The following is a 26,872-nucleotide window of genomic DNA, read 5'->3' as shown; positions in this document are numbered from 1 at the left end:
TTTAAAATCCATACTTTATTAGGCATCATTAGAATGTATTATCTAAGTAAGGAGACTTCCACCCCCTACTTTTTGAGAACTGCTGAATCTGAAGTAATGTAATCAAAAATTCATCTGACATCTGAATAGCTGTCTTACCTCTTACTTTTAGAACTTTGTATGGTAGATAAGCAACAGCCAATACAATTTTGATTTAGTTCTGTATTTACAAATGACATAAAACTAAGAAATGGAGGATTTTTGTGATGGACCACTTTTCTCAAAGATAATGATAAGATAGACTAAGTCACGTATCTTTAAAATCAAGGCCATAAACTTTAAAGAAACTTTAAAGAAAATTAACAAAATTTATATCTATTTCTTTAAAAAAAAAAAAAAAAAAAAAAAAAATTTTGGAAGTCAAATCTAAATATGTATTAGCATTCTTAACCACAAGAGGGCATCCATGCTTGCAACCAGATCCTCACAGGCAATCTATAAATACATATACCTATCTACCTATCTATCCATTTACCTATAAGGTATGGATATGGATATATTTCTTTCTATTAGATCCTGGCTATGTTATAGAGCACCTTTGCTCTGGAAGGTTTCCTCATTCAGATTACTGTGGTATTTCCCCATGTTGGTAGGGAACTTCAAGTCCAATCCAATTTTCTCAGCCCTATAAAGGTTATATCAACTCTCCTGTGGTCTTCACTGAGGCCTGGTCCAGCTCATCTCAAATTCAGAGTGGAACAAACTGATCTCAGAGAAGAGGAACACACAGCTTCTCAAGACTAAGTGTGCAAGGTCAAGCTTGGATTTTCTGAAGTCATTTATTACTCCAGAGAGAGGATTTGGGGTCACTCAGATCTGCTCAGCATCAGTTTGAGATCATAGCTCTCAGAGGTCTTACTCTCCACATATTTTTTTCCACAGGCGCCTCGCTGTTGTGATGAGGGGAGGATGATGTTTGTTTTTGTTTTGAACAGGAATACGTTTTCTTCTCTGCTGCAAATAAAACTCTCATTAGAGCCTGAATAAACCATAAAAATGTACTTTGAAAGCATTATATGCTTAGCTGGAAAAGATCTCAAAAACCCTGGAGTGTATACAGTAATATTGGAAGTAAAACTCCTCTTCCACAAAAATAGTGTATAACTTCAGCACCAGAACAAATAGGTTAGCACCAAAATGTGTCAATTGCTACCCATCATCTGAAATGTTTAAATGAAGCAAAAAAAGAGAAAAAAATCACAAGCAGATATTATCATATAAACAGTTGCACTCAATAGTTCATGACAACTACTTCATTATTACTCTTATACCTCTCACAGTATTTTGACCATGAATATTTTTAGCTTTATTCTAGTCTGTGTATACTTTCATAATTTTATATTTAGAATGGAACAAAAGTCTGAGCTAATTTCTTTGACAGCCAGGATTTCTTTAAAGGCACACTAGAAAGGCACACTTATCACCTCAGAAAGAATTACTACAAATATTTAAGGCTATAAGAATAGAAACCGGGGGTAGTTTGCTTCAGCATAACCTTGAACTCATCAAGAACTTTAATCAACATGTATCAGAGAAGACATACTGCTGAAGACATCTGAAGTTTTCAGCACATTTCAGTACTTCTGTTCCAGCAGCACTTTGCGTCAGACAAACAATCAGGCAGCCCTGACACTGGCAAGCAAAGTAGGTATTCGCTGTCGTTGTCATTATCCAACCCAAAAGAAAAATAAGATCAAAAGTGGGGAGATTCAGATAGGCAATATAGAAAGGCCTTTAGTAAACTAATAATTAAATACAGTGGAAAGAAACATCTTGTGTGGTAATCAAATTTCTGATTTGCTGTAATTGTCTCCATTCAGTTAAAAATATTCATCTAATGCTTGAGTGCTTGTGGCTGGTTTTATCAGGAGCTGCTCATAAGGAATAGCTTATACCCAGATAATTTTTTGCTGCTGTTAGTTACAGTGTGATTACAATAGTTAATGCCTAGCACCATTACAGGATGTTGTGAAATACCTGTGTACCTATTTGTTAAAAGTGAAGTTTTCTATATCCACAGAAAACAAAATATTCCACAAACTCAAGGTATTTGTAGCAAGTTAAAAAATAACAGATACAATAACATATATACCCGTTATAATAATTTCAGTTGAATTACAGAATTATAAATTAATTTACAACGTCTAGTCCTGTTTGGAAAGTGTACCGTACAACATATAAGTTGTAAGTTCCAAAGTGCATAGTCATTTCTCAATAGACCTACTGCTGTAGGTTCCATGGCTTAACCTGAACTTTTGTTTATGCTCTGCTTCCTATCTTGTATATATATATATAATAAATACAAGAAAATGTCAAGGTGCACTGTTCTAACTGTACTGTCTTTAACTCTGGGGAAGAATTCTTATGTGGAATAAAAATGTATCTGTTCCATGAATCTTTGTCAAAAGCTGTGCTAGCTGAGGACTAGTTACACACTGAATTCTTTCAGTGTGTATGTAAATGACACAAAGAGATTGTGTTTCACTCTCAAAACAGTACTGGATTTTACTCAGCCAAAGCGTTTCACTGAGCATTGGCTAAGTCCAGGTCCGTTTGAAACCACAAAGAAAATCATACATATTATAATTTTTAGGATAAAAGTAGAATATTACAAGTGTTGTCCTTTTAAAACATGGACACATACTAAGACAATATAATTCTCTGTTTATGGTCCTGTCAAATGCAGGAGTGTCATTAATCAGAAGTCTGAAGAGCCACAGATCAGTTGCTGGCATTCTCTGAGGGATCATATTATGGACAGATGGAGAGGGTCTGGCATCTTTGTGTTTGTTTTTTTGTTTGTTTGTTTGCTTGTTTTAGCACCAATATGATATTTCATATTCTGATAAAAGACTGTCTCAAACACCTTCAAAAGGTCTTAATTAGTGACTTAAAGACACATAGCACCAGTGGAATTATCCTCTGTTGTTCTGCTTGCTCTCCTCAATATTACTTTTCAAAGTTTGTAAATTTCAGAGGTCTAAATGTAGCAGTGCAAGCACAGTAAACATATATACTTAAAGTGGAGTACATTCCACCATGTAATATAAAGCCAAGACTCTGGGCTGTTTCAATGGCATACTAGTTGTGGTAGACATTGGATTTCCTCCTTTTTACAATCTCTTTTTCAAGAGAACTACCTGTATAGTAGTCTAGCTTGAAATGTATGCCCTCTTTATGGGTGTATGCTATAGATTATAGTAAGCACCCAAAAGATGTTCAGTTTTTTATAGAAATGGTGTGAATAATTTGTTTTGTAATAATTCATACAGATATTTTCAGGAAATAGCAAAACATATTTTAAAGGGCACTGCCAATTGCTTTAGAAATTTGAAATATTTATCACAAATCTGTATGAAATTTTAAGGTCACTTAATTAATTTTTAATATTTTATTTGGAAATCCTATTGTCTACATTTTGTCTACATTTTTCATCTTAAAGTTTTACCTGGATGAGTTTCAGTCAGGGGATTAGCATATATACTGGTGAGATAATAGTGTAAAAGGCTTAGTTTGGATGTCATGTATTGATATAGACTGCTTTGTAGAAATATATTTATTTTCCTTCCTGTACAGGAAAAACTGCAGCAAAGCACATTTATACCATTGTGAATGTAATGTTCAAAAACACGGGAATATAAAGTTTGTCTGTACTGATTACATCAGTATATATATAGTGATGTAGCTTTCTACCTAGGTAAGATTACGCATGTGAGTTAACAGCTACTGCCTCTTGGCCAGTGTGGTTTCTTATTCTACTTTTCCTGTCCGCACACAGGCATCATGATGATAGCAGCAGCCGTGTGCTGAACTCTTGAAACACTATAAATGAATTAATGTTGTGCATGAGGTAGGTAATATCCTGCAGTTTCTCTTGCACATATGTTTTCCTCTGCTCAGAGTCCCATTGACACTGCAGATGAAAGCACAGGTGTAAATGGGAAGAACCATTGGTAATGTGAGGACAAATTGTTTCTTTGCATGTCACACTCCATTTTTAAAGCACAGTATTAAACAATGACCCTTCTCTTTCTAGACCTATTTTTTTTAAAAGGACATTATATTTTAAGTATAAGTTGACAGTACCTTTCAATGTGCTTTTAACGGAACCTATCTTCAGGAAGCTACACTTGCTAAGGTGAAAATTAGTTTGCCCACCGTTACAAAATGTTCATCTAAACAGGTTAACGTGAGTCATAAATCCCAAAGGGTTTAAAACAAATTATACTATACTTTGAAAGCTAATTATACAAAAGAATACAAAAAGAAAACATCAGAGTATTATTACAGGATCTCTCTCTATATAACATGTGCAAAATTCAATATACAAGCTTCTTGTTACTCATCCATGGTTTTTTTGTTTGTTTTGTTTTTAAATAATGTAAACATTAACTTATTTAAACCAATATAAGTAATTTGATGTTACTCCTGGGAAACAAAGGTTGTTGGTACAAGAGCCTCCATAGCTTGGAGGGCAAGCAGAACACGGCACTCCTACTTTATATGGTGCTTCTCCAATCCAATTCCCCCTGAAAATAAGAAAGGAAACAAAATCCTTAGCAATTTGAGAGAGGAAGAAAAAATATTCATTAACAGCACATGTTTTGAGTGATTAAAGTGAATGTTTTGCATGATATCCTACAAATGCTCCATTACTGAAAACATATATTTCTGTAGGTTACTGATGGAAAAATAATATACTGATCCCCCCCCCAAAAAAGCAGTAGAAGAATGACCATGTAATCCCAGGACAGTGGTTCATTCCATATCCTTTATATGTCTGCAGTGACTATCAGGTTTCATTGCCTTGGGTCCACATTGTGAAGCTCTGAATTCACAGTTCAAAAAAAAAAAAAAAAAAAAAAAAAAAAAAAAAAAAAAAGATGACAAGTATTAATACAGTACTATATTAAAAAGAACTATATTGGGGCACTTGTAGGGGCCTCAGGTATTAATGGGAGGTGGAGGGCTCCCACCTGGTGAATAGATCTCTAGAGTTTGTGACAGAGCCCTGGGGAAAAAGAATAGAAGTCTGGAGAGTGGTCCAGACTTAGAGGTAACTGGAAGATCTAGAAATGCCTGAAAAACATTTTCAGACTTTTAGGTGCTTATATAAATCCCCAGGCTTTTAAAGTGAGGTAGGCAAAAAGTTAAAATTAGATTTCCATTTAAACATTATGTCTCACTCATGAGAGATCTTTCCTCTAGTTTGCATGGGACGTGATATACCAGTGTGTAACAAAATTATTTAAGCAACATTTTCTCATCCCCCCACCTCCCAGACAATAACACTGGATCAAAAGCCCTGGTTTGGATTGTGCCTTGGAAGAAAGCAGGAATCTCTCAAATAATTTGCTCGTTTCTACTTCTCTTCCAAATGGGTACAGCAGACTGAGTGCTCAGGAAATATATTTAGTTTGATAACAGATACGGAAATCCAGGAAGAGTTTGCTGAAAGCTGATTTCTGCTTCACTTTCAATACAACACATGGCTGACTTCTGTGAGTCCATTCTAGTTAACCAGGTGCAGGATCTTTGTAAATTTTATAATTATCCTCCTTAACCTTTCTTTTTTTCTCCTGATTTCTGAAGCATATGTATTTTTTCAGCATTACAACGTGGTATTAGTGAAAGTTATTGGAGTTTTAAACCCCAAATCTTTATAAAATTCCAATCTTAATAACTCAAGTAGGTAATAATAACATCTCCTTCTCCTTTAGAGAAGCTTCTGATGTTCTGTGTTACTCAGACAGATGCAGCCTTTATTGACTGAGAAAGACTTCAGAATGTATGCTCCAGGTCTCTAAACTCAGTGTCCTTAACTGAATTTTAATTAACTCTTAGGAATATAACCTTAAACCAGGGAAGTCCACTTAGTACTCTTTCTTGCGACTGTGCAAGAAGTCGATGTCAAAACCCTGATTCTACAACCTAAGAAACAAATAAATACTGAAAAATCTCCTCCAGAGAAGAAGATTGTAACTCCAGGTTTTGGTTTGCCTTTTGAGAAACATGGATTTTTAGGCTGCAAAAATATAAAATGTCTTTAATTGCTACCTGATAGATAAACAATGTACCAATTTTCAGTAATGCCTAATGCTTGAAACCATTTTTTTGCTGTTTCTTAACACAATGAGAGATTTATCCTAGGAAGATTTTATTTTTGTTTTTCCAAATTGAGTGGTACAAAAAATAGTATCTGTGTTTCTCTTATAAACTTTGATTTCAGTTCAGTTTTTGTTGCCTGATAACCCTCATCTTCATTTCTTAACATCCTTTTATAGTATATATTAAAGAGAAAAGAACAAAGAGATATTGATTTCCAAAGGAAAAGGGCCATTTTTTTCAAGCCAGTTTTCTTAGTAAATCCTATCTTCTTTTAATTTGCAAAATCTTTAAAACTTCTTTTACTCTTGTATCAGCTAGAATAATGACATATTCATGCATATTCTTTACCACAAATGGACCTGTGCCTGGACCAAAATTTTATGGAAAACATGCTCAGTTAATTATACAGAACTTCTATAGCCTTCTATACAGAACTATGTCTCTGCCTATTATACAGTCAGAGAGACCATTCATTTACACTGTCCATGTTGCTTTTGAAGCACTGGTCCAAACCAAACCTTAAATTGAAGCTCTCCCCGATCCATACTTTAGTGATTCATTCTGCACCCAGACATGCGCTTGAGTTGATGTCTAGTGAACACTGGGGAAAAAAATAATTTCTTCATTTCAACCTAACACAGACTATCACAGCTATCTCACAATAGGGGTCATCCACAGGTGACTATGACAGATACTTTGATGGACCCAAATTTGAAAGGTAAGATGAGATTTGTAGACACTGAGCTTTATAGAAAAATCTGTGCTAGGGCTGCCCTTATGCAGCATGGTTATAAGCAAAGGTGTCCTGTGGGCAAAAATGTGGGTTCACAGTAAATCAACAGCTTGATATACAGTCCTGTAGCTTACCTGAGGAAGTCTAGCTCATATAGCAGTATGCAACAAAGTGAAGAAAAGAGGAATTAAAAGTAAAGCTAAGCAAACACATACGAAGAGGACAAGGAGAATAGTGACAGTAATAATCATAAAAAATAACTGTTTTTTTTCTTTTGTTCTGTGCACATCAGGTTATTTTTTTCTCTCTTTTTTCTCTTTGTATACCAAAGCCATGCATTTGCAACATGTTCAAATGTGATGTTAGAATGAATGAGCAGTCTGCAGAAAAAAAGCATAAATAGAGATCAGGCTGCAGAAAAATGAGTAAGCAGTCCTATGAGAGTACCCAAACATGCATGCAGTATAAAAATAAACAATATTAAAAGAAAGTAACTCACTTTGGGGCATAGTTGCATACCAAGTAAACAGCTCGTCGCCAAACAGATCCCCAGACGTTCATATTGTGGCATGTGTGGATTGCACAGCCTATACGGTTGGAAGTGGCCCAAACCATCTGAATAAATATTCATTATTGGTGAAGTCCAAATTGAAAAGAAATATATATGTATTATATATACATTTATATGACAGAAAGCTATAAATACATCACAGAAAAGTCCATCTTTGGACAGTACATTTTGAATAGAAGAATGTAATTTATGTAACCTGTGTGTAATGGGTGCACATGGGTCCATAGCATCGCATGGGACACCTGGGGTTGCAATCCTGAGGATAAGGGAAAGCATAATCCTTCACCTCATCGTACCATGGCTTTACCAGCTGGAGAATAGATCGATACCTATGTTTATTTAAAAGGCAGAAAGAAAAATATGTCATTTCAGATTAAGGTACTTTGGAACTTTCTGCTGCCAATCCCCATGATGCAAGTCACCTAAAAGTACATTTCTCAAAACATCATTAGGAGCATAGTATTAAGCCAATACCCAACCCAAGTGAAAAATCTCTGTGAATTATAGATGGATATCAATTATTGCTGTAATACTGGATGAGTCTTGTATCAGTTTAAGATCTGAATCCCAAAGGCTTTACAAAGGGTAACAAAATAACTATTTTGTAGGATTTGCTTACCTTCCAGTTCTTACAGACAGGTTCTGGCCCAAGAATCTCAGTAAGTAGGAAGGTCCATGGTCCCAAATGCAAGTAGCAGCCCAAGCCTCTGCAGATTTGGCCAGAGTTTCATCCCAAACCTGACAAAATAAAGTACCAGTAGGCAGTAGTATGCAGAAAAAAAAGAAAAAAAAAGCAATCATGGTGAAAGAATATAACAGATATCTTAAGTCAAAAACATACTTAAGAAAAAACAGATTTATAACCTAGGCAAAGACCTCCTGAAAATCATGGGTCAGCACAGTAACAGCAACAGCATTTGCCCTAAAGCTGGGCAGAATCCCTGCCTATATCATCAGAGGAATGCAGGTATTCATATCTCTCCTTTTTATCTGGAGCAGGCATTCACCTGCCATTTTCCCTCCTGAATTTATGAGATCCATGTGTGGAGGGGAGTGAAACATTGGATAGAACTCAGAAGGTTAAAGAGAAGTACAGGCACTTAGGGAAGAAAAGTTCAGCACAGATATTACATACCCTGCAAAACCCCAACATTTTTGAAATAGGATCTCAGGAATATCTATAGCCAGTGAGAGTGTGTGTGGCAGCTTTTCATATTTGAGGCCACAAGGTCAAGAAAAGAGATACCATAAAAACAAAGACTATGGGTAGTTTCCAGGTGCAGTATGAGTTTCACTACTTTGTTCTGTGTTCGAGCTGACACTGCTACCTGACTGAAATAAAAAGATAGCAGTTCGGTAAGAAGACCTGTTTCAACTTTTTATGTTCTACTCCAGTGGTAAAAACATGACAGTAACACTGTCTCCTTTATATACTTTGCCTGTTCGCTTACATGCTTATGTGTAACTGCTGTTTTTTCCACAACAAATAGGCTGGCCTCAGCAATAACACAGTTATCATCAGTAGAACCTGCTGCACCACTGGAGCTCCAGATGAAGAATATCCTACCATGCATAAATATCTAAGTGTTTAAGTGATACCCAAGTAAGCTCTAGATCCTGGAATTAGACATGAATTTTGAATACTCCGTTTGGACTGTTTTGGTGCAGGAGAGTTTTAGTGAATTACAGGTAGAAAAGAAGGAACAAAATATGGTAAAAATGCTTACCCGGCCCATTACATCTTTTTATACACAAAGCTAAACTCATAAATCTCAACTGGTTACGAAATAAAGAGTATGTTCTGTGAGGTATGAAATAAGAAGCAAAGTCAGAAATAAACTTATCAAAGGATAAGGTGGCCCACAACACAAATATTTTCTGTACTATGTGCTAATACAGATTTCCAAAACACTGATTTCACAGTTTTAAGTTCCCCAAAAATCTCAGAGCGAATGAGCTGACCACAGATCATGAACTTGGACATTAATTTACGTCCCTGACTCTGCCTGGTAGTTTGTGACATTTCTCTAAATGAACAGAACAAACTTTAGTAAATTTTATGGAATTGCCATAATCATTCAACAAAGCTTTTCCTAATATGGAGTGGGTGAGGTACTTCCTAGATTAAAGCTGAAGAAGTGCAACACAGATCAACATGAACCCTTAGCACAAATGATCTTCAAGTTGAATCACCTTAGGGAAAGTAAGATAATGGTGGTTAAAGGAGAGATTTGCTTTACATTTTGATCATGAAAGATCCCAGACTGAAGTCAGAGAAAATCACCAGTAAAAAGGACAAAACAGAAGAGTTAGGAAGAAGCATACTAAGAAGGAATAGTCTTTGAGCCAGAGAGAGCTTTGACTTCACCTCTGAAAAATGAAGGGAGTTTCTCAGAGGATTTTCATGAAGGAGATATATCTATACCTTAGGTAAAGAAGACTAAGCTGGCGCGCTACCATACAAAAGAAAGGGACCTGGAGCTGCTTTGGCACTGTCCATAACCCAGAGAATGCTCCAGTGTCCAAGAGGAAGAAAACTGTACAGATATTTGTCCTGATTTCTATCTCTGCTGTTAAGCCAAATAGCTGAATGCAGACAGCATAAAAATAACCCTTTATAATCTCTGTGGTTTAACAGTGGTCCCAAAAAGAGGGCTAAAAGAGGAGGTAATAGTAGGCACTAGCATAAAAGTGTGCATGGGAAGTGTGCTTGAGAGGCCAGGGCCACAGACGATGCTTGGAGCTGCCCAGGCCCAGGGGAATGGAGAAGCATATGAACCCAGCATGTGGGTCCAAACACAGCTGCCTGGTGTGCATCCATAACGGGCAGCTCAGCCAGTACAGTGACACCCCATAAACACTCTCCTTTGCTGAGATTAATCATGCCTCTGGCATGAGTGCTCTCTGCCAGGAGGCTGAACATGAGGTTTGTGTGCTTGCTCCCAAGTGACCTGGCTGCAGTCCCACAATAATTTGAATGTGTACTGTATTTGCACAAATAGCACCAAGCTCCTGCTTTTCACCCAGCATATTTTTGCATACTGAATTGCCTTGCAAAGTAGTATGTTAGCTGTTTAAAAGAACTGTGAAGACTGGATTAGGTTTTCACCCTTAATACCCTCTAAAAACTGGGCATTCTTCCCCCTTGAACAGTGAGAACATTGGTAATCCACTTTCTTTCTCTTTAGCTTCATTTTCTGGTTCTCAGAAATCATTTGCAGCATTAGACTGGGAAAGTTATAGGGGGTTGTTTCAAACTCATTTAAAAATCATGGGTTTGGCAGGTAAACATTACTGCGATATATATATATATTTCACTCTTCTTGCCGTTATCTACTCAATCTCAACCATTCTCTGAACATATGACATTTTTGGCCAACATGAAAGAGAAAGAGAAAATATAATCACTGAATAAGGAATAAAGGGGGAGGGAGAGAGAGGAAAGAGGGAGTATCAGCAGCAGCTTCTTTTAATTACCTCTACTCCTTCATTAACAGGCTGGTGAATTTCCCTTTTATGGAGTCCCCTTCTACTAGGCAAATCATTTGGATTTCATGGGAGAGAACAAAACACTTCACCAAAAACTTTTTTTTTTTTTCCTCCTCCCTCTCTCTCTCAGAAAAGTGATCTCAGTACATTTAGGACTACCTCTAGATCCTCTGCACAAGTAAAGGCAAATATAGGCTGAGGCAGAAAAAAAATGATAGTGAATCAGATAAAAATTATCTTATAATGATCTAAAATCTAAACTTTCTAAACTGCGAGAGACTGCACTGCTAGTTCTCCCCTTTCAAAAGAAGTCTGATCCTGAGTCAACACTTGTATTAATTTTTATCTCAGTTTGGTCCCATTTTGGGCATGTAGGACAATGCGGCAAATGGATTTATGGCTTTTTGAACATGTAAGGCTTAACTGTTATACACAAAGAAACGGGATATATGGAAATATCCTAAAAAGAGAAACTGAAGTAACTCGAAAGACAGAGGGGCAGTTTCAGTGTGAGAAGAAATTAAAAAGCTAGCTGAATTTTAAACAATAAACAAATGTTTAAAAAGATCTAATAAATAAAATTTTAAACTGTGTAATGATGGCCAATACAGGCTTTCTATTAAATATGTCAGAGAAATCCGCCTGATATGAACAAAAAATTGCAAAAAGGAAAAGGAAAAAGGAAAAAGATTTGCATGCAGAGTGGGTCAAGATCTGAGGATGTGACTCATCCTCATACTAATCATGCAGGCTCACAGTGCCAAACTTTGCTCATTCTCTCCTCAGGGATAGCAAACCTTTGTTTGCTAGGTCATTAATGGTTGGGAAAGCAATTGTCTTCCTGCCACACAATATAAAGATCCCTCCTGAACTCTCCAGACCATTGATTCGGTCGATCTTGGAAATCTCCTCCACCTGGAGAGGATCCTAGCTGGATCTAACTAAGCTGTGATAGAGTTAAAGTGTCTCATCACATTTCCACTGGCAACTCGAAGTCAACATCCTTTGGCCAATTTATTTTTCTTTCTTCTGCCAATGATTATTTTCCTAGAAAGCTGTCTGACTGTGCTCTCTACACTGCTCTGTCTCCCTGAAAAACTACAGTTCAAAACTACATTTCACTTGAAAATTGTCAAATGGACCGAATATAGGGAAGAGGCTAGTGCTTTTATACAGAGCATTTCCACACCAAGAAAGCTCTTTTCCGAGGTTCTATGAGGTTGTTGTAGGGTGTTCTGTGCACTCATACAGCATGTGATCTAAGCATTAATAAAGTCAGTGGGAATTTTGTCAGTGAGGCTAGACTTTAACCCAAGGTTATCGTTTTCCCCACTCTGTAAACAAATAGTCAAATAAATTTCGTTATTCCAATAATCTATAATAAGCAATGGAGAATAAAATGTAATCTTTTAATATTAAATGAAATTTCTCAAAGACCGCAAAGGAAGCTTCCTTTCTCAAAGAAAACCTTGTAAAGTGGGTCACGGTGCCCTCACACCTTTCTCTCTTTCTGTAGTTGTTTGCTGTCATTGTCACTCTTACATATGTAGAGGGGAGGGAGATGTCCTTTTGTTCTTTGCTGGGTTATCTTTTATTACCATAAGGTCCTAATCACCACTGTCCTCTTAGGTAATAAAATGATCATGAAGTTGAAGAAGCATTACAATGAAAAAAAAAAAAAAATAGAAGCAACTACAGTATTACAAAGACCTTTTCAAAACATTTGTAGAAGAAAAACTGGCTGTTCCCTTTCCACATTGATAGCTATGCTTTAATTTGAAGAATGGTATATATAACCACTGTAACTATGAACTGAACTTAGAAACAAAATTCTTCCACTCTTTCTCACTGTGGTCATAACTGTACTCCTAATATCTATAGTTCAAATGCAATAGTTTTCTCTTTTGACCCTGATTAATACATGTCTTATGGGGCAAATCCTGATACAGAGGGGGAGCTAAAGCTGAAAGTAGCAGATTACTTCACACAGAAACTTCACTATTTTATCTGTAAGTAGAACACATTGAGTAAGTCTACATGAAACAGATTAAATGGAGCTTTCTTATTCTGCCTCACTTGTTCTTATTGCAAACCTTCTAACAGAGTGCTGAATTACTGAGAATATACCACTATGCTGGCTACATTTACCCTGTGGTATTTTTTTCAAGAATGAACACTAACCTTCATTGTTTACTGTCTTATTTGTAGTTTCTTATTTCTAGTTTTAAATGCACTACAGCAACATTTATTACCACATCTTGTATATGCAAACTTTTCTGAGAACATTTGTGAATGATGGATAAACGAAGTCATATATCCATTATTTAAACTATACTGTCTGAAACAGAGTAGGGACTCAAGGCATCATTGTCAGTTTCTGGAGCTCACTTTCAGTGACAGTGAAATCGAGCCTCAGCCTTTTGAAGGTATTAAGGGATTGTGTCATTTCTGATCTGTAACTTTACCAACGCACGTGTGTGTGTGTGTGTGTGTATACTATAGGTACAACTGTTTATAGGCAAAATAATTAATGCCAAATCTTCCTTTATGGACTTTATCTTTCCATGGTGCACCACCCAGTTTTGCTGTACAATAGGTTGGAGTCCTTGTAGTCTGGCTTCATAGTATCTGTACTATGTAATTCCATACAGGTCAGCAAAACTTTCTCTTGTGTAAGGTCTGACTCAGGACCTGTGCATATCAGTAGAGCTCATTATACAACTGCTTTTTCCTTGATTAACCTCAGTGAGGTGGTCCAAATATAAGCCACACAACATTTCTGCCAGGAACCAATATTAAAACATTGGGCTTCAAGTTGCCTTTGTGAGATGTCAGCTTGCAGCCCACAGAACTCTAGGATGTGATCTTTCTCTCTGAGAGTTCAGCTTGGCCAACCAAAGGACTGCCAACACATGGAGAAAAGGCTATGTCAGGTGATATTCTGAGAGATTTTCCATAGCTCGAAGAACCAGAAACATACTACATTATGAAAGTACGTTTAATGAAAGATCCTAATTTTCTAAATTGTCTGAAAAGCTCAAACAGAACAGTGGCAATGTATTACTATTACTTCAATTTCCTGATCACACACCTCGAGGTTTCTTATTGCTTTAGAGAGAACATTTTAAATATTTTGATAAAAAAAGACAGAGAGGGTTTCCTTCCCCTGCCAAGGCCTTTTCTCATATTTTGAGTGCTGCAAATGAGTTCTGGGATGTTTTAGGTCATGCAAACTATGGCTAGCTAAGTCAAAAAAGGAAAGGACAAATGTCTTGAAAATCACATTGACCCTTGACAGATGCTTTTCTTTTGATAAACTGACAATACCTACCCCTGCAAAGGTAAAACTTTATACTCATAAAAAATTTATAAATATATATTTATATTTATATTTATATTTATATTTATATTTATATTTATATTTATACTCATAAATTGCTTTTATATATAGCAGAATATACTAGTTACTTGTTTCCTATTTCTGCAAGATATCATCTCCTCATTTGAAAAATAAGGATCTCAACATTTCATAGGTTTTCAATAGGAGAGAAAAAAAAAAAAATGAAAAAAAAAAAATAAGAAAAAAAAAAGCAAACAAACAAAAACCATTCTCACTCCATTCTCACTATATAAATATGAATATGTGTGCCTGTTTCTCTTGCAACTCTTCAACATACTATCAAAGAAAAATAATAAAAACAAAATCATGATTTTCACTTTCAATGTTGCCAGTACTTATCCTCAAATTTGTTATCTGACTGGTAAAATCTGTAAGACATGGTCTGTTTTTTTGTTGTTGATGTGGTATGTTGTGTTTTTTTTTTTCCTCATAAAGCAATTAATGCATTCTTCCAAAGCCACCAGTAATATCTGTCAACACTATATTCCATTTGCAAGCCCTAAGAATAATTTCACATCACCTTTTTCTAATGACTCACCACTTCAAGTGTAAAAATAAAATACGCACAGATAAAATGTTTATTTCAATTTCCTTACAGGTAGACAAAAAAAAATCTGATTCAAGCAGTGAAATAGCTTCCAAGTAAAACAGATACATAAAACAGTAATATGTTTAGAGCTAAAAAGGTAAATTAAAGACTTAATTTTTATTTGCCCCCCCTAGAGAGGCCACACCTGAGAACGTGTGACTGATACATTCATCTGGAATGATATCCATTTGAAAGTTGTGTAAGTTAAGAATTAGGAAGCAGAAAGATTTAGGATCTGTTACTCCTGGAAAATGTAGAGTGAGAAAAAAATCAGTCTATCCCTTGGTAGTCCATTTCTTCATAATGCAAGCATTATTGAGATGTGGTTGACCATTTAGGTAAAGACGACTTTCCATGAGAAAGCTGAAACATTTTCATTTAACTTTTCTTGATTTCCTGATTTTCAGAACCAAAAATTATCTGTTTTCTTTTCAGGGCAAACATATACCTTCCCTTCACAGTGCAGATTTCCAGTGACAAAAGAAAATACCAGGAAAAATATCTTGATCTGATTTAATGTGGCAATACCCTTATACACTCCTTGCTGTATAAGAGACACCATTACCAAAGCAAATTTAATTCTCTCCTTCTCTGCAAATATCCTGAAATCATTACTCATGGCAATGGATCACAAGACTTTGTGATCTAGACAAAAAGTGAGCAGAATATTTAGTAATACGCTGTATTAAAGTGTTTCTCTTTCCTTGTGGATATCTGTGTAAACAAGCATTCAAGTTTACTGCCTTCAGTGTCCCACAGATAACATGGAAAAAAATAAGAAGTAGGAGCACTGCTTCCTTCAGATTGCCAGCAGGCATATTGTATAGCTAGAAGAGATGCATTCACTGGGAAATAAAGATATATTTTCAACCTGGGCGAACAGAGGGTCTTCTAAAGATCATTTTAAAGTATTCGGACAATGCAGAACCATACTTCCATTCTTCTGCTGTCATCACAATCCTTAAACTTCCCTGACTCATCTTTGCCAGTACCACAGAAGCTCCCCTCACCTGCACAAGGGGCATTGCTTGAAATATTAAATACTAGTAGCAGTCCTCAGTACTTTACATTGGACTTTGTTGTGTTTGTTTGTTTTTAATGACATATCAGCTGGGGTAATATTCTACTAATTTCTCAGTGGCAAAGCAAGTATTTTAAGCAAAACACACACCTCTCAGTCACTCACAATCCTCTCAAGAATCCTCCAGGGCACCCAGCAGTCAAGGGCTGCTGACCTTAATATTAAACAAGCGTGCTGTGTCTCACCCCTTAACCTGCTGCCACCAGCTGTCCATCTGGAGTGACAAGCTCCAGATACTACATTAAGTTACATTTTGCAGTAATAATAATATAAAGTGGCAATTTGTCAGTTTTGTCATCTTATTTGTCATTAATATATGTTTACTCATACTAGTATCTTCAGATTTCTGTTTGGTACCAATAGCACAAACAAATCCACAGTAGTTCCTATCTACCTCAGAAGGTGGCCAGTAGGACCTTCTTCTAGCAGTGACCAAAAAATTAACCTTTCTATATCAGACTTCTGATTTTATTCTCTATTAACCCTGTTCTTTTCCCTGTTGGTCCAGCTGAAGATCAGCCACACTTATTTTCAGAATGGCAAAGAGTAGGAAAGAAGAAAACCTCAATTAAAACAGTTTCGACCTATGAGAAAAAAATTGGGATGCTGAAAGATGAAATCCAACATTTCCAGCCCCTCTGTGCAGCTGCACTCCACAGCTGCTAGTTCAAGTTCCAGAGTTAATTAGCAGATGTAGGCTGCTACCCCCAATATGCAGGTCTTGTCCTCATACGTTATTCATCTGTACATACTTGCACCGGCCATAATGCTCACACGTGTGGTGGCCAGTTCTCAGAAATCCCACAGAAGCATGCAGGGCATGCAGGAGTCCCTTGAACAGCTTCTTCCCTTCTCTTTTGTATAGTTGAACCTGTAGCTTTTTAAGGTTCAGGGATTTTCTGTAGGACCCCCCACCACATCCACTACCCTAAATTACAAAGCTTAATAAAACTACCCACCAGCCCTTCTACCTGCTTGCTTTTTCTAGAGTCACTGAAAGAGCCTCGTCTTTTTGCCTTCACTTTTTTCAATACATACTGTGATGGAAACATATGAGGTCATTGGAATTTATAGACAGATTTGGCAAACTTTATGTATTTATTTGGTCTCTGAGATCATTTGGACTCCAGGTGCTCTCTCTCTCTCTAAGAATACAAATAATTTTTGCTCTCAACTGCCACCTGTTAGACATTTTACTGTGCATACTATAATTGGTGCCTACTGCATGTACACATCCTTCCCCATTAGGTAATAAATGGGTACCGTATTAGGTACTAATTAGAACTTTACACAGAAAATTCCCAAAGTCTGTCCCCTAGAGAAAAAGTCTTGATGGGAATTGCGGTTCTGTACTTTTTTTTGCAGATTGTATTAACACAGTTAATACATCAAGCTGCTTGTCCAATACTCCACTGCAACTCAAAGTAAAATTGTGCAATGGTTTATAGTCAATTTACTTTCATATAAACAAACCTCCAAACATCTGATTCACACTTTTGAAGGGCTCAGTATTAGAAGGTCTAACTTACAGAACTTAGGGCATCACCAAACAGATGTCCAAGAAAACTCATTGCCAGAAATTCTTTTCTTATGAAAATTCAAGACAATTTCAAGTCTGTATTTTATAGAAGTTTCTATTTCTGGTTGTCTATTTGGTGCAAATTCAAACTCCTATTATTTGAAGCTTGACCATTGCTAATACTCAATTTGTTTCTTCTAAAGCTTGTCCACATTTCTTATCATGTTTGACACCAGGCTTTTAAGCAATAAGAAACAAAGAGAATTGGTAGGCTGTCAAATTTAATAACAATAAGCTTCCCTGATATGCTATTATTTGTTTAGCTTTTGGAAAAGTTAAATATCAGAGCTACATATCTTAAAATATTTATTGCTTTCCTAACCTACTGCAAGGCATGTTTTGGTTGGCAAGAGCTTATCACAGAACTGGTAACAAAAAGGACCAAACTTCATCTAGCTCCGTGTTGCCCTGACAATTTGTCATAAGTCTGAAGAGTAAGGTCTCTGACCTTTATCAATTTAAATATCATCTGTGCAAATTGCCTTTTATCTAAACCACATCATGTGAATAGAAAAAATATTTGTTTCATAGTGTAGTGTTTTGTTTCTCTTCTATACGGAAATAATCTACATTTTTTACTTTTTTATTACTAACCACTGAAGTTTTTCACTAAAACAGAAATGTTCTTAATTTCTTTAAAAGTTTTCAAAGAAAATACTTATTCTTTTCAAAGTAGCTTTAACTGAAAGATATAGCAGCATGACATAAAAGAAAACACAGCTTCTTCTTTCTTCAGGATAAAGAGCAAGAACAATAGTTCTTTATTCTCATAAGAAGGCATCTCAATTTAAGATTGGTTTATCTTTATACAGATTAACAGATAACACTGTACAGATGGAGATGGAAAAACAGTTCACTTTCAGTTCAGTTAAAATAGACCTCAGACCCTGTCACAGGGTACCTGCAGATGCATTTGCAGGTCTAGGTGCCTGTGCTGATGGTTCTCTCCATCCTAAAGCAAGTGGTTATCTTGGGTTCGACAGTCTTTGCTTTGCTTTTAGGAGACACTTTTCCATAGACTTGGATAGTCTATTCTCTTTTTCAGATCTTCTTTACAGATACAGAAAGAGGATAAAAATGTTGAGAAGTTTAAGGTTACTATCTTCTCCATTCATGTATGAAGCAAAGTGCTGTGTACTTTGGATTGAGATTCTTGTGAAAAATGCCCTGTCTCTGTTTTCAGCCAAAAAGTTCAAGAGGTGCTACATTTAATAATAAAGGAATGTCTAATTCTGAGGGCCCTGGGCAGGCTGCTTTTCTATCAGAGACTTTACCAAGTTGTTTTTTGTTTGCTTAAACTCCTAGAAGGCTTTCTGCTAACACTAAATTTAAATAATGTAAATATTCTGTTTTAAAATATCATCAAGTGATGGGTGTTTTAAAATACATACAAAACATTGGAAAGGAGGTATCATAGCAAAACATATTCAACACAGTCATTCCTTATCATAGTATTTATCAACAATATAATTTCTGGGGAAGTTCTTCAGATTTTTCAAGAAGTACTTTCCAGGAAAGGTCTTTTCTTTTCGTCTCCTAAGCAGGTCTTTCTGTCATTCTTACTGAAAATAACTTGTGTCTTTTATACCTCACAGAGCTAGCATCAACTTTGTCTTCACCCTAAACACCAGTTTAGTTACTGATACTGAATGTGGTTCCTAGAGGTTTGTAGTTGAAATTCTGCTAGAAGAATGGGCAGCATCCTGTATCTCACTGATAGCCACTAATAGTAGTACAGTATTCCATTATTGAGAGTGGTGCAGTAGGAAATAGGTAAGTGGATAAATGCACCTGATGGATAAAGGAAAGCTAGGTAACTCTACTCTGACAAAATTAAGAGAAAGTAACTCCATCTACTCGTCTTCTTTCAGCTTACTTTCAGATACCATGTTTTGCCTTTGCTGGGATAAAAGGCTGGGTATGCTGTAAAATGACTGCCTCCTTTCAAAGTTGGCATGCAGACAGAAACCTCAAACTATAACCATAGAGATCAGTTCAATGCTTTCTGCTTTCTTTTAATTTCCTGAGAGGAATCATATTCGTGACATTCATTATCTTCAGACACTCCTGTTGGTGCATTGGGGCACCAGATGGAAGGGACATACTCAGCTGTCTAAACATAAATACAAGTGGTAGGAAGGAAAAACTGGAGCCAGACAATATATTTCATCATTACACACCACTTGCATTCACCTCACTTGTGAATCACCAGCACAGAGCAATCTAAAAGCTATGGCCAACTGGGAAAGGTGAATTACACTGGAGAAGCTCCAAGCTCCTTGATATCTTTCCTCCTAGAAGACTCAGTGGAGTATACTTAGATTTACTTTGTGCTCTAGCATGATGAAAACCAGATTAAGATCTTTATGCCTTGGCTCATTTCAGCCTTCACTGTGTATATAGGATTTAAGGGAACAGATCTATTCAATGGAAAAAGTAGGTCTAGGGTTAATTCTTCATTGTATTATGGTACTTTAAACATGCGTAGTTAAATACATGTCTAACCTGGTTTGACACTGCTGTTCCCTTATCTAATAAAGAAGCTCTAAATAGAATGCAACAGTAATTGGCTCCAATATGCAGAAATATTATAAGACATGCACATGGAAATTACGGTACCATTATATACATACATTACTAATGCAACTTAATTCATTCCAAGAAAACTGGCAGTAAATATATGAAAAATAATGTTTGAAATGAAACAAGGAGAGAAGTTCTACTGGACAGTTAAAGTGAATATAAAGATTAATTATCTGAGTTTTGGAAGGAAGTATTTAGGTTAGACATTTGGAAATCATTTCTATTCCTAAGGTAAAATATTTGCCAAGAGATGTGACTGAGACAGCATCACTATATGTGTTCAGGAGCAGACAAGATGAAAACCATATGTACTTAATGCAGAAGGAAGTCCTGCAACTGGGTGGGGATAAACTATATGAATTAAGAGATCCTATCCAACTCAATAGACATAAATCTTGAAGAAACTAGTCATGTAGTCCTTACAGGCATGGATGATTTCAGTGGGACAATGTAGATGAGCCAGGGCAAACAACTCAAGTACAAAACGTCCTCCAAGATTTAGACTGGTTTGTAAGAAACCAAACTGACAACAGCAAAAATAGGTAAACAAGTTGAGAAGTTTATTTATCAGAAATACTCTTGCATTGGAGTGAAAAACACACTAACTCACTTTTTCCATGTTCATATGGCTTTCAGGTATTAAATAGGACTTTGGAAAATGTGAAGTAGTTAGAAAACATTTTATTTTTTGTTTTTCTTACGCAGAACCTGTAGCATATTCAAAAAACATTTTTAAGATCACCTTGACAGCAAGAAAATTTTATGAAGACTTTCACATTCAGGAATGAAACAGTATTGAAGTTATTTATATCTGTGACCACTAAGTAGACTATTTTCTTCCTTCTCTGAACTGACCTTGCATATTGCCTGCAGACCTTTGTGGACACAAAGCAGTCTCCATATTCATCACTTAGCAAAAAAAAAGGCCACCCCTGGGCATTACAGAGTGAACAGATTTCCTTTGTGATTTTGCCTTAGCCCACACTATAGGAGTTTCTTTTGGAACACAATTACTTTTATTTTAGAGCAACTGTTGATTTATTTTGTCCATCTTATCACATTCCTTCATATGGAATTCAGTAGAAGATGAGTTAGCTAAGATTCTCCATTCCTTTCAACTCCTCTGCCACCAGCTCATGAGAAACTCTCTTCTGTTGTGTTGCCATGAAGCTACTTCTGGATATCCAAGCTAATTGATTTCATGCTAGTCTGGGAATCTGTTAGTACTTTGAGTCCTAAAAAGTGACACATTCACTGAAGGCCATGTTTCCCTAAATATAAAAGAACTTATGCAATCACTGAACAAAAAGGAATTGAAACTCTATCAGACCGTCTTCCATACATTAATAGGCTCAAGTCTATCTAGAACATTTCTCTGCTCTTCAGGCAGCATTCCACAAACATCTAGCTTCATGTTTTTGAGTGTATAATCTTGTCCCATCTTTTATACTTTTGACATGCTACTGCCAGTCTATTAATTACTGTGTTGATCAGTACTGGGCTCAGGACTCATCTTTGCAGAACCTCACATGACCCAGCCTCCACCAGATCAAAAGTATTATGTCATCCTTTATTCTGCAGGTATGGCATCAGCTTTTAGGGCACAAGTGAAGGCTTCAGAATGACAGTTTTGGATGAAAAGGAATAAAGGATATAAAAAGACCCAAATTAAAAGCAGAGGACATTATTTCTGCATTATAGGTTTGGAAGTTCTTGTTTCCTTTTTCATTTGCTTTCCTTTCCACACTCACTAAGTCTAGACTTGTACTTGCAGAAAAACTTCAAATCAAAGGCATCAGCACTACCAGCACCAGGAAAAAAAAAAAAAAAAAAAAAAGAAGGGAGTATGACTCATAGAGTAATAACATCCCAAGAGAAAGATTACCCAAAGTCTTATTGACCCACAGTGCATAAAACATGCAGTTTCTTTCTCTATGGACTAACAATTGAACAATGCTTCCCATCGTTGCTTTTGACACCCCATCTGTCTACTTCAGAGACTGCATACAACAGTAGGATGGAGCAGCACTAACTCCCACCTCTCCCAGAAGGAGGTAAAATGCTCCCCATTTCTAATATTGCAGTGTTCAGATGAACCTTCCTTGCCTAATGTGTGCATTGTTTGACATTTTTTGTGACCTCTCATCAAAAGTCCTAAGCACACAAAGTTTCAAGACAACAGGTACAGATTAAAGAACCAACCCATATTGCTAAATCCTAAGCTCTTACCAGTGAAGAAGAAAATAAAACAGATTTTTATAGAGGTAAGAATGTGACAGACATTCATGAAAAGAGATCCTAACAGAATTAGGAAAACAGAACAAAACATGATTCAGTAGGACTGTGGACAGAGAATAGAATTGAAAATATTTTTGTGTGCGTGTGTTTCTGAACTGCTTAGGCCATCTCTACTTCATGCGTAGGCCATCTCTACTTCATCACACTTACAAGAGGTTTCCACAATCTAATGCACCTATAGATACTTATATCAGAGAATCGCATAATTGTCTATGTTGGAAGAGACCTCAAGATCATCAAGTCCAACCTCTGACCTAACACTAACAAGTCCTCCACTAAACCATACCGCTAATGGGAAAAGGCCACCTTCATCACTATCACTGCACTTTTCCATAGTGTTCAGAACAGGAACACACACTCCGTAACAGTCTTTCAGCACTGTGCATATTGTCTGCTGGTAATGGCAATATGCCTGTTGTTTCTGGAAATGCATACTGAATGGCACAGTCTCATTTATATATAACAGCAGTAATCTTATGTTCACATAATACAAAGCAGATGCTGTGCCATACACATAATTAGACGGAGACTTAAGAAGTTAAATTGAGGTTGCTGTCACACCTATGTGTGACGTTGCTCAACGGGCTTCTTTTTTTTTTTTTTTTTTTCTGTAACATTACATAAATCAGACATGGATTGGTTAATTCTGCTGAAATATAATTAGTAGCCAAGAGATTACCTTCCACTTGGAGATTCAAGCTGGAGTTGCATTCTAGAGCATTACCTAAGTAAATTGATGTAGTACTCTGAATTCTGCTGCATGAAAGAACAAACTATTTTCAAACTGGGAAAACAAAGGTGAAAGAAAGCCTTAGACCTTGACCTTGACCTATTGATGGGGCTGATGATGATAGAAACACAGGCATGTCCCATGGCTGGGTGGTACTGGTAAAAGCAATAGTAAGAATAGCAAGGAAAAAAAGTAATGCGTACTTTGTAAATAGCATGGCCCCAGTCTTGATTCTGTATCAAACCTCACACAGTACCATTGCAGAGGAAAGCTGCAGCAGAACGCACAACAAATATATGTGAAACCTTGGCAGTTTTAGCACATGAGTGAAATAAATGTAGATTTAATCAAAGAAGATTTTCTCTATGAAGTCTTTTTTTTACTGAGCAGGCTAAGAACACTGCACTCACAAAACTTTTGGGAATACAACAGGGTGCTGGCTTCACTTAAGCAAACTGCAGGAGCACATTTCTAAAACACACAAGCCAAGGAAAGACATGGTAGGCTGCCATTCCCTCAGACATTACAACAAAGTTTATTTATGCAGAATCAAAGGAAACGTCAGTGGAGAGCTCAGCAATAAAAATGATGACTGAGCTTGACTTCTGACCTCTCTATTTTTTCTGTCTCTGACCTTTCCACTTCACAAACTTCAAACTCAGACTATGGTATGGCTATAGGACTTCATCCTGCAATGTTTTGAATGCATTCAGCATTTTGAGGCGTTGTTGGGATGTGCTAAGAAATTAAATGATCAAATCCAGATTTAGGTAACATCTGTGATAGAGAGATGTCCAAATTGTTAATCATTAGCTGCTAAAAAGGAGAAGTTATTACTATTATCCCATTTTTATGTCATGCTGATGGTGTTGTGTTTTCTCAAAACTGTTAACTGTCATCATCTGAGATGCTTTGTGACTTTAAGCAGATATTATGATGCTGACACAACTTGTCTTAGCTGTGAAAGTAAAATATTTTTTGCTTGGCCAACCTACGTTTAACATTAGAGCTTCACATGCACACATTCAAAGTTGGAACACGAAACAGCAAACATGCTGCTTTAGCTATTAGTGCCAAGTATGAAATCACGGAGAATGAGTAACTTCTATCATACCTGCAGGAACACACAATTCACATAATGAGTATTTGCCAATAAGGTGAAAAGGTGTCTGCTACAAACATAACATTCAAACACATTGCAATCCTGCATAGTAGAAAAGCATCTAAAATAAGCATTGTATTTGATGGAGAAAAAATAAGAACATTAGGTGAACAATATGCACTAAGTAAAAACCATGAGCATGATACACACAGTGCATCAAATGAATTGCTTTACAAATGCAGTTTTACCATATTGTGTCTGAAAGTACTATTTGTGAAATAAATTAGAAATATTAACTATATTTTTTGGCATACATCAGGACAATGACTTTCAATTTACTCCACAAAAACAATGGGACTGCTAATGGTTAGCACTTTAGGCACATGTGATCACGTTATGATCATGTACACTATGATCCTATGCCACTTCAGGCCAACTAGCAGTTAAATCACAACTTCATTACTTGGGGTCCCAGCAGTTTCACTGGAACTACTCATGGAATTGGCAAATCAACAGGGCTCGTAAAAGGTTCAAAGTTTGGTATTTAGATACTTTAGTACAACTCTAAAAGATGTAAAAAAATAATGTTTTATTAAGCAATAAGAGTTAAAAATATTTTGTCTGCCTAATTAAATCCCCACAACTTAAGAAAACAAAATCACAGGCTTACAGTTTGTTTTACTATGAGGTAAATTAAGTTCACTTACCATATATTCCATGTTGGAAGCAGGTGGGAAGACTTTGCCTCTGACTTGATTATGATAATCAAGAATGGCAATCATGTCATTCTGTGAAATGTAGCGCTTCCGCCTGGCTTTGGGAATTTTTGCAGAGTCCAGATGAGCTGCCAAAGCCGTCTCTATGTCAGTGAAATTATTGTTTGACAGGAGTAGGTCAGTGGAGTTGGGTAACACTAATGTACTTGTTTCACAGAGAATGGAAAATAAGAAAGCACAACTGATTGCAGTGATTGCTGTCATTTTGGGACCAGAGGAGAAAGGACACAGAGGTACTCTGCTTTAAGTCAGGGCAGTAGGGAACAGATCTGTAGAAGAGAAGATGTCAAAGATGTGATTCTGAACATCCGGTTAGCAAGACAAAGTGAATTGACAGGCTGTGGTCTGAAAAATGATTCTGTCAGCTCAATTACAAAAACAATCCAGTCAGAACACATATTTCTGAGCAATTTTCACTTACCATATTATCATTAAATGATAATATCCTCTTACTATGAACACAGCAGATGAAATATCATTATACCCTGAATTACATGATCAGAGCTAGTAGTGCTCCTGAAAGAGTGACAGTGGTAGCACACCAGATCAGTCCATAACCCACACTATAAATCTTAAATTTGGAGACTGCAAGAAACCTCACAGAATGTTATGCTCTGAAAACAAAAAAAATACATCCCAGGTTATGCCTGTCCTTTATGCATGCGTTGTTTTGACATCCTGTGGCACAGATAAACTAGTAGGCAAAAGAACACATATAAAGCATGAAAACATCTTAGAAATTGCATTCAGATCATAACTACAGCAAAATGTGATGAGCATTGTTAAAAGTGCATGCAAAGCAAGCTTATTGAGCTAAATGGCTTACCTCTGGATAATATCAAAAAAAAATACAGTCTATTGTTCTCCCAGTATATATAGCACTCTCCTATGTGGTGATATGAACCTTTGTGAAGGAGTGTCTCTTATTACAAACCCCCAAAGAACAAAACCCTGCTGGTTGTGAAGCTTTCTGGCCACAGGAGCTGCTAACAGCTTTTATATGTTACAGTCTGCATGATCCAGAACAGGCAGTTTCTCTAAAGGTCTCCGCTCAGCCAGAAGGAGAGGGGAGGAGCTCTGCAAAGCACACACACAGCGATTGGGTGGCATCTCTGTGGCGGAGGTGGTTTGGATATTCAGTCACACCCCCCGTTTCTATAGTACAAAAAGGCAACATGCAAGACTCCCTTTTATTTCCGGTACTTCCTACGTTTATTTTCATTATTGTTATTATTTTCCTCCACGTTTGTTCTTCCTCATTTCACCAACATCATGCTGGCTTGGTGAATGCTATTTTCTTCTTATTATTAAACACAAAAGGAGCAGCCTGCAGCTCAGAGTGCACTCTTGTCCTGGTCATGGGAAACAGAGCCAATGCCACATTGCCCAGCACGACATGGCTCAGCCCCAGCTCAGACTGTGATGCACTGGGAGGTGTCTGGGTATGCCTACAGCTGCCGGGGCAAGCGTCATTGATGCTGTTCATTTCTGGGCACCGGAGATGCTCAGAGCATGAAGCATTGCTCCTCACTGGTCCCACTTCCTCACTCAGAGGCTGCACACACACACTAGGTGCAGCACAAACCTTTAGGAAGGTTGTGCCTGGCAAATATCTGTTACCTGCCTGCCTGTGGGAAATGACAGCTGCAGGAGGACCAAAAGCTGTCTCCAGTGCCTAGGAGACATCTGTTTCACATTAGCTAGCATATAGCAGGAATTATTTAGGCACAGAATGGTCCAGCCACTACACAATGGAGCTCAGGACGTAGTGCTGAGGCCATGAGGAAAGCTAGC

The 26,872-nt window shown here is 36.8% G+C and overlaps 1 protein-coding gene across 1 annotated transcript; it reads right to left on the bottom strand.

Annotated features, from left to right (window-relative positions):
- Positions 1 to 464: 464 nt before the first annotated feature.
- On the bottom strand, positions 465 to 26,086 carry PI15 (peptidase inhibitor 15). Its single transcript, XM_032180605.1, has 6 exons — positions 25,905 to 26,086; positions 25,010 to 25,347; positions 8,071 to 8,189; positions 7,648 to 7,780; positions 7,380 to 7,495; positions 465 to 4,568 (listed from the first exon to the last, which is right to left on the bottom strand). The coding sequence occupies exons 2-6, from the start codon at positions 25,280 to 25,282 to the stop codon at positions 4,433 to 4,435; spliced, it is 777 nt and encodes a 258-aa protein (XP_032036496.1). The 5' UTR covers positions 25,283 to 25,347; positions 25,905 to 26,086; the 3' UTR covers positions 465 to 4,432.
- Between the last annotated feature and the right edge of the window lie 786 nt (positions 26,087 to 26,872).

Source organism: Aythya fuligula, chromosome 2, assembly GCF_009819795.1.
Source record: "Aythya fuligula isolate bAytFul2 chromosome 2, bAytFul2.pri, whole genome shotgun sequence".
In the NCBI taxonomy this organism is placed as follows: domain Eukaryota; kingdom Metazoa; phylum Chordata; class Aves; order Anseriformes; family Anatidae; genus Aythya; species Aythya fuligula.
The sequence above is the reverse complement of the archived record's forward strand: the minus strand, read 5'-3'. Positions and strand labels throughout refer to the sequence as shown.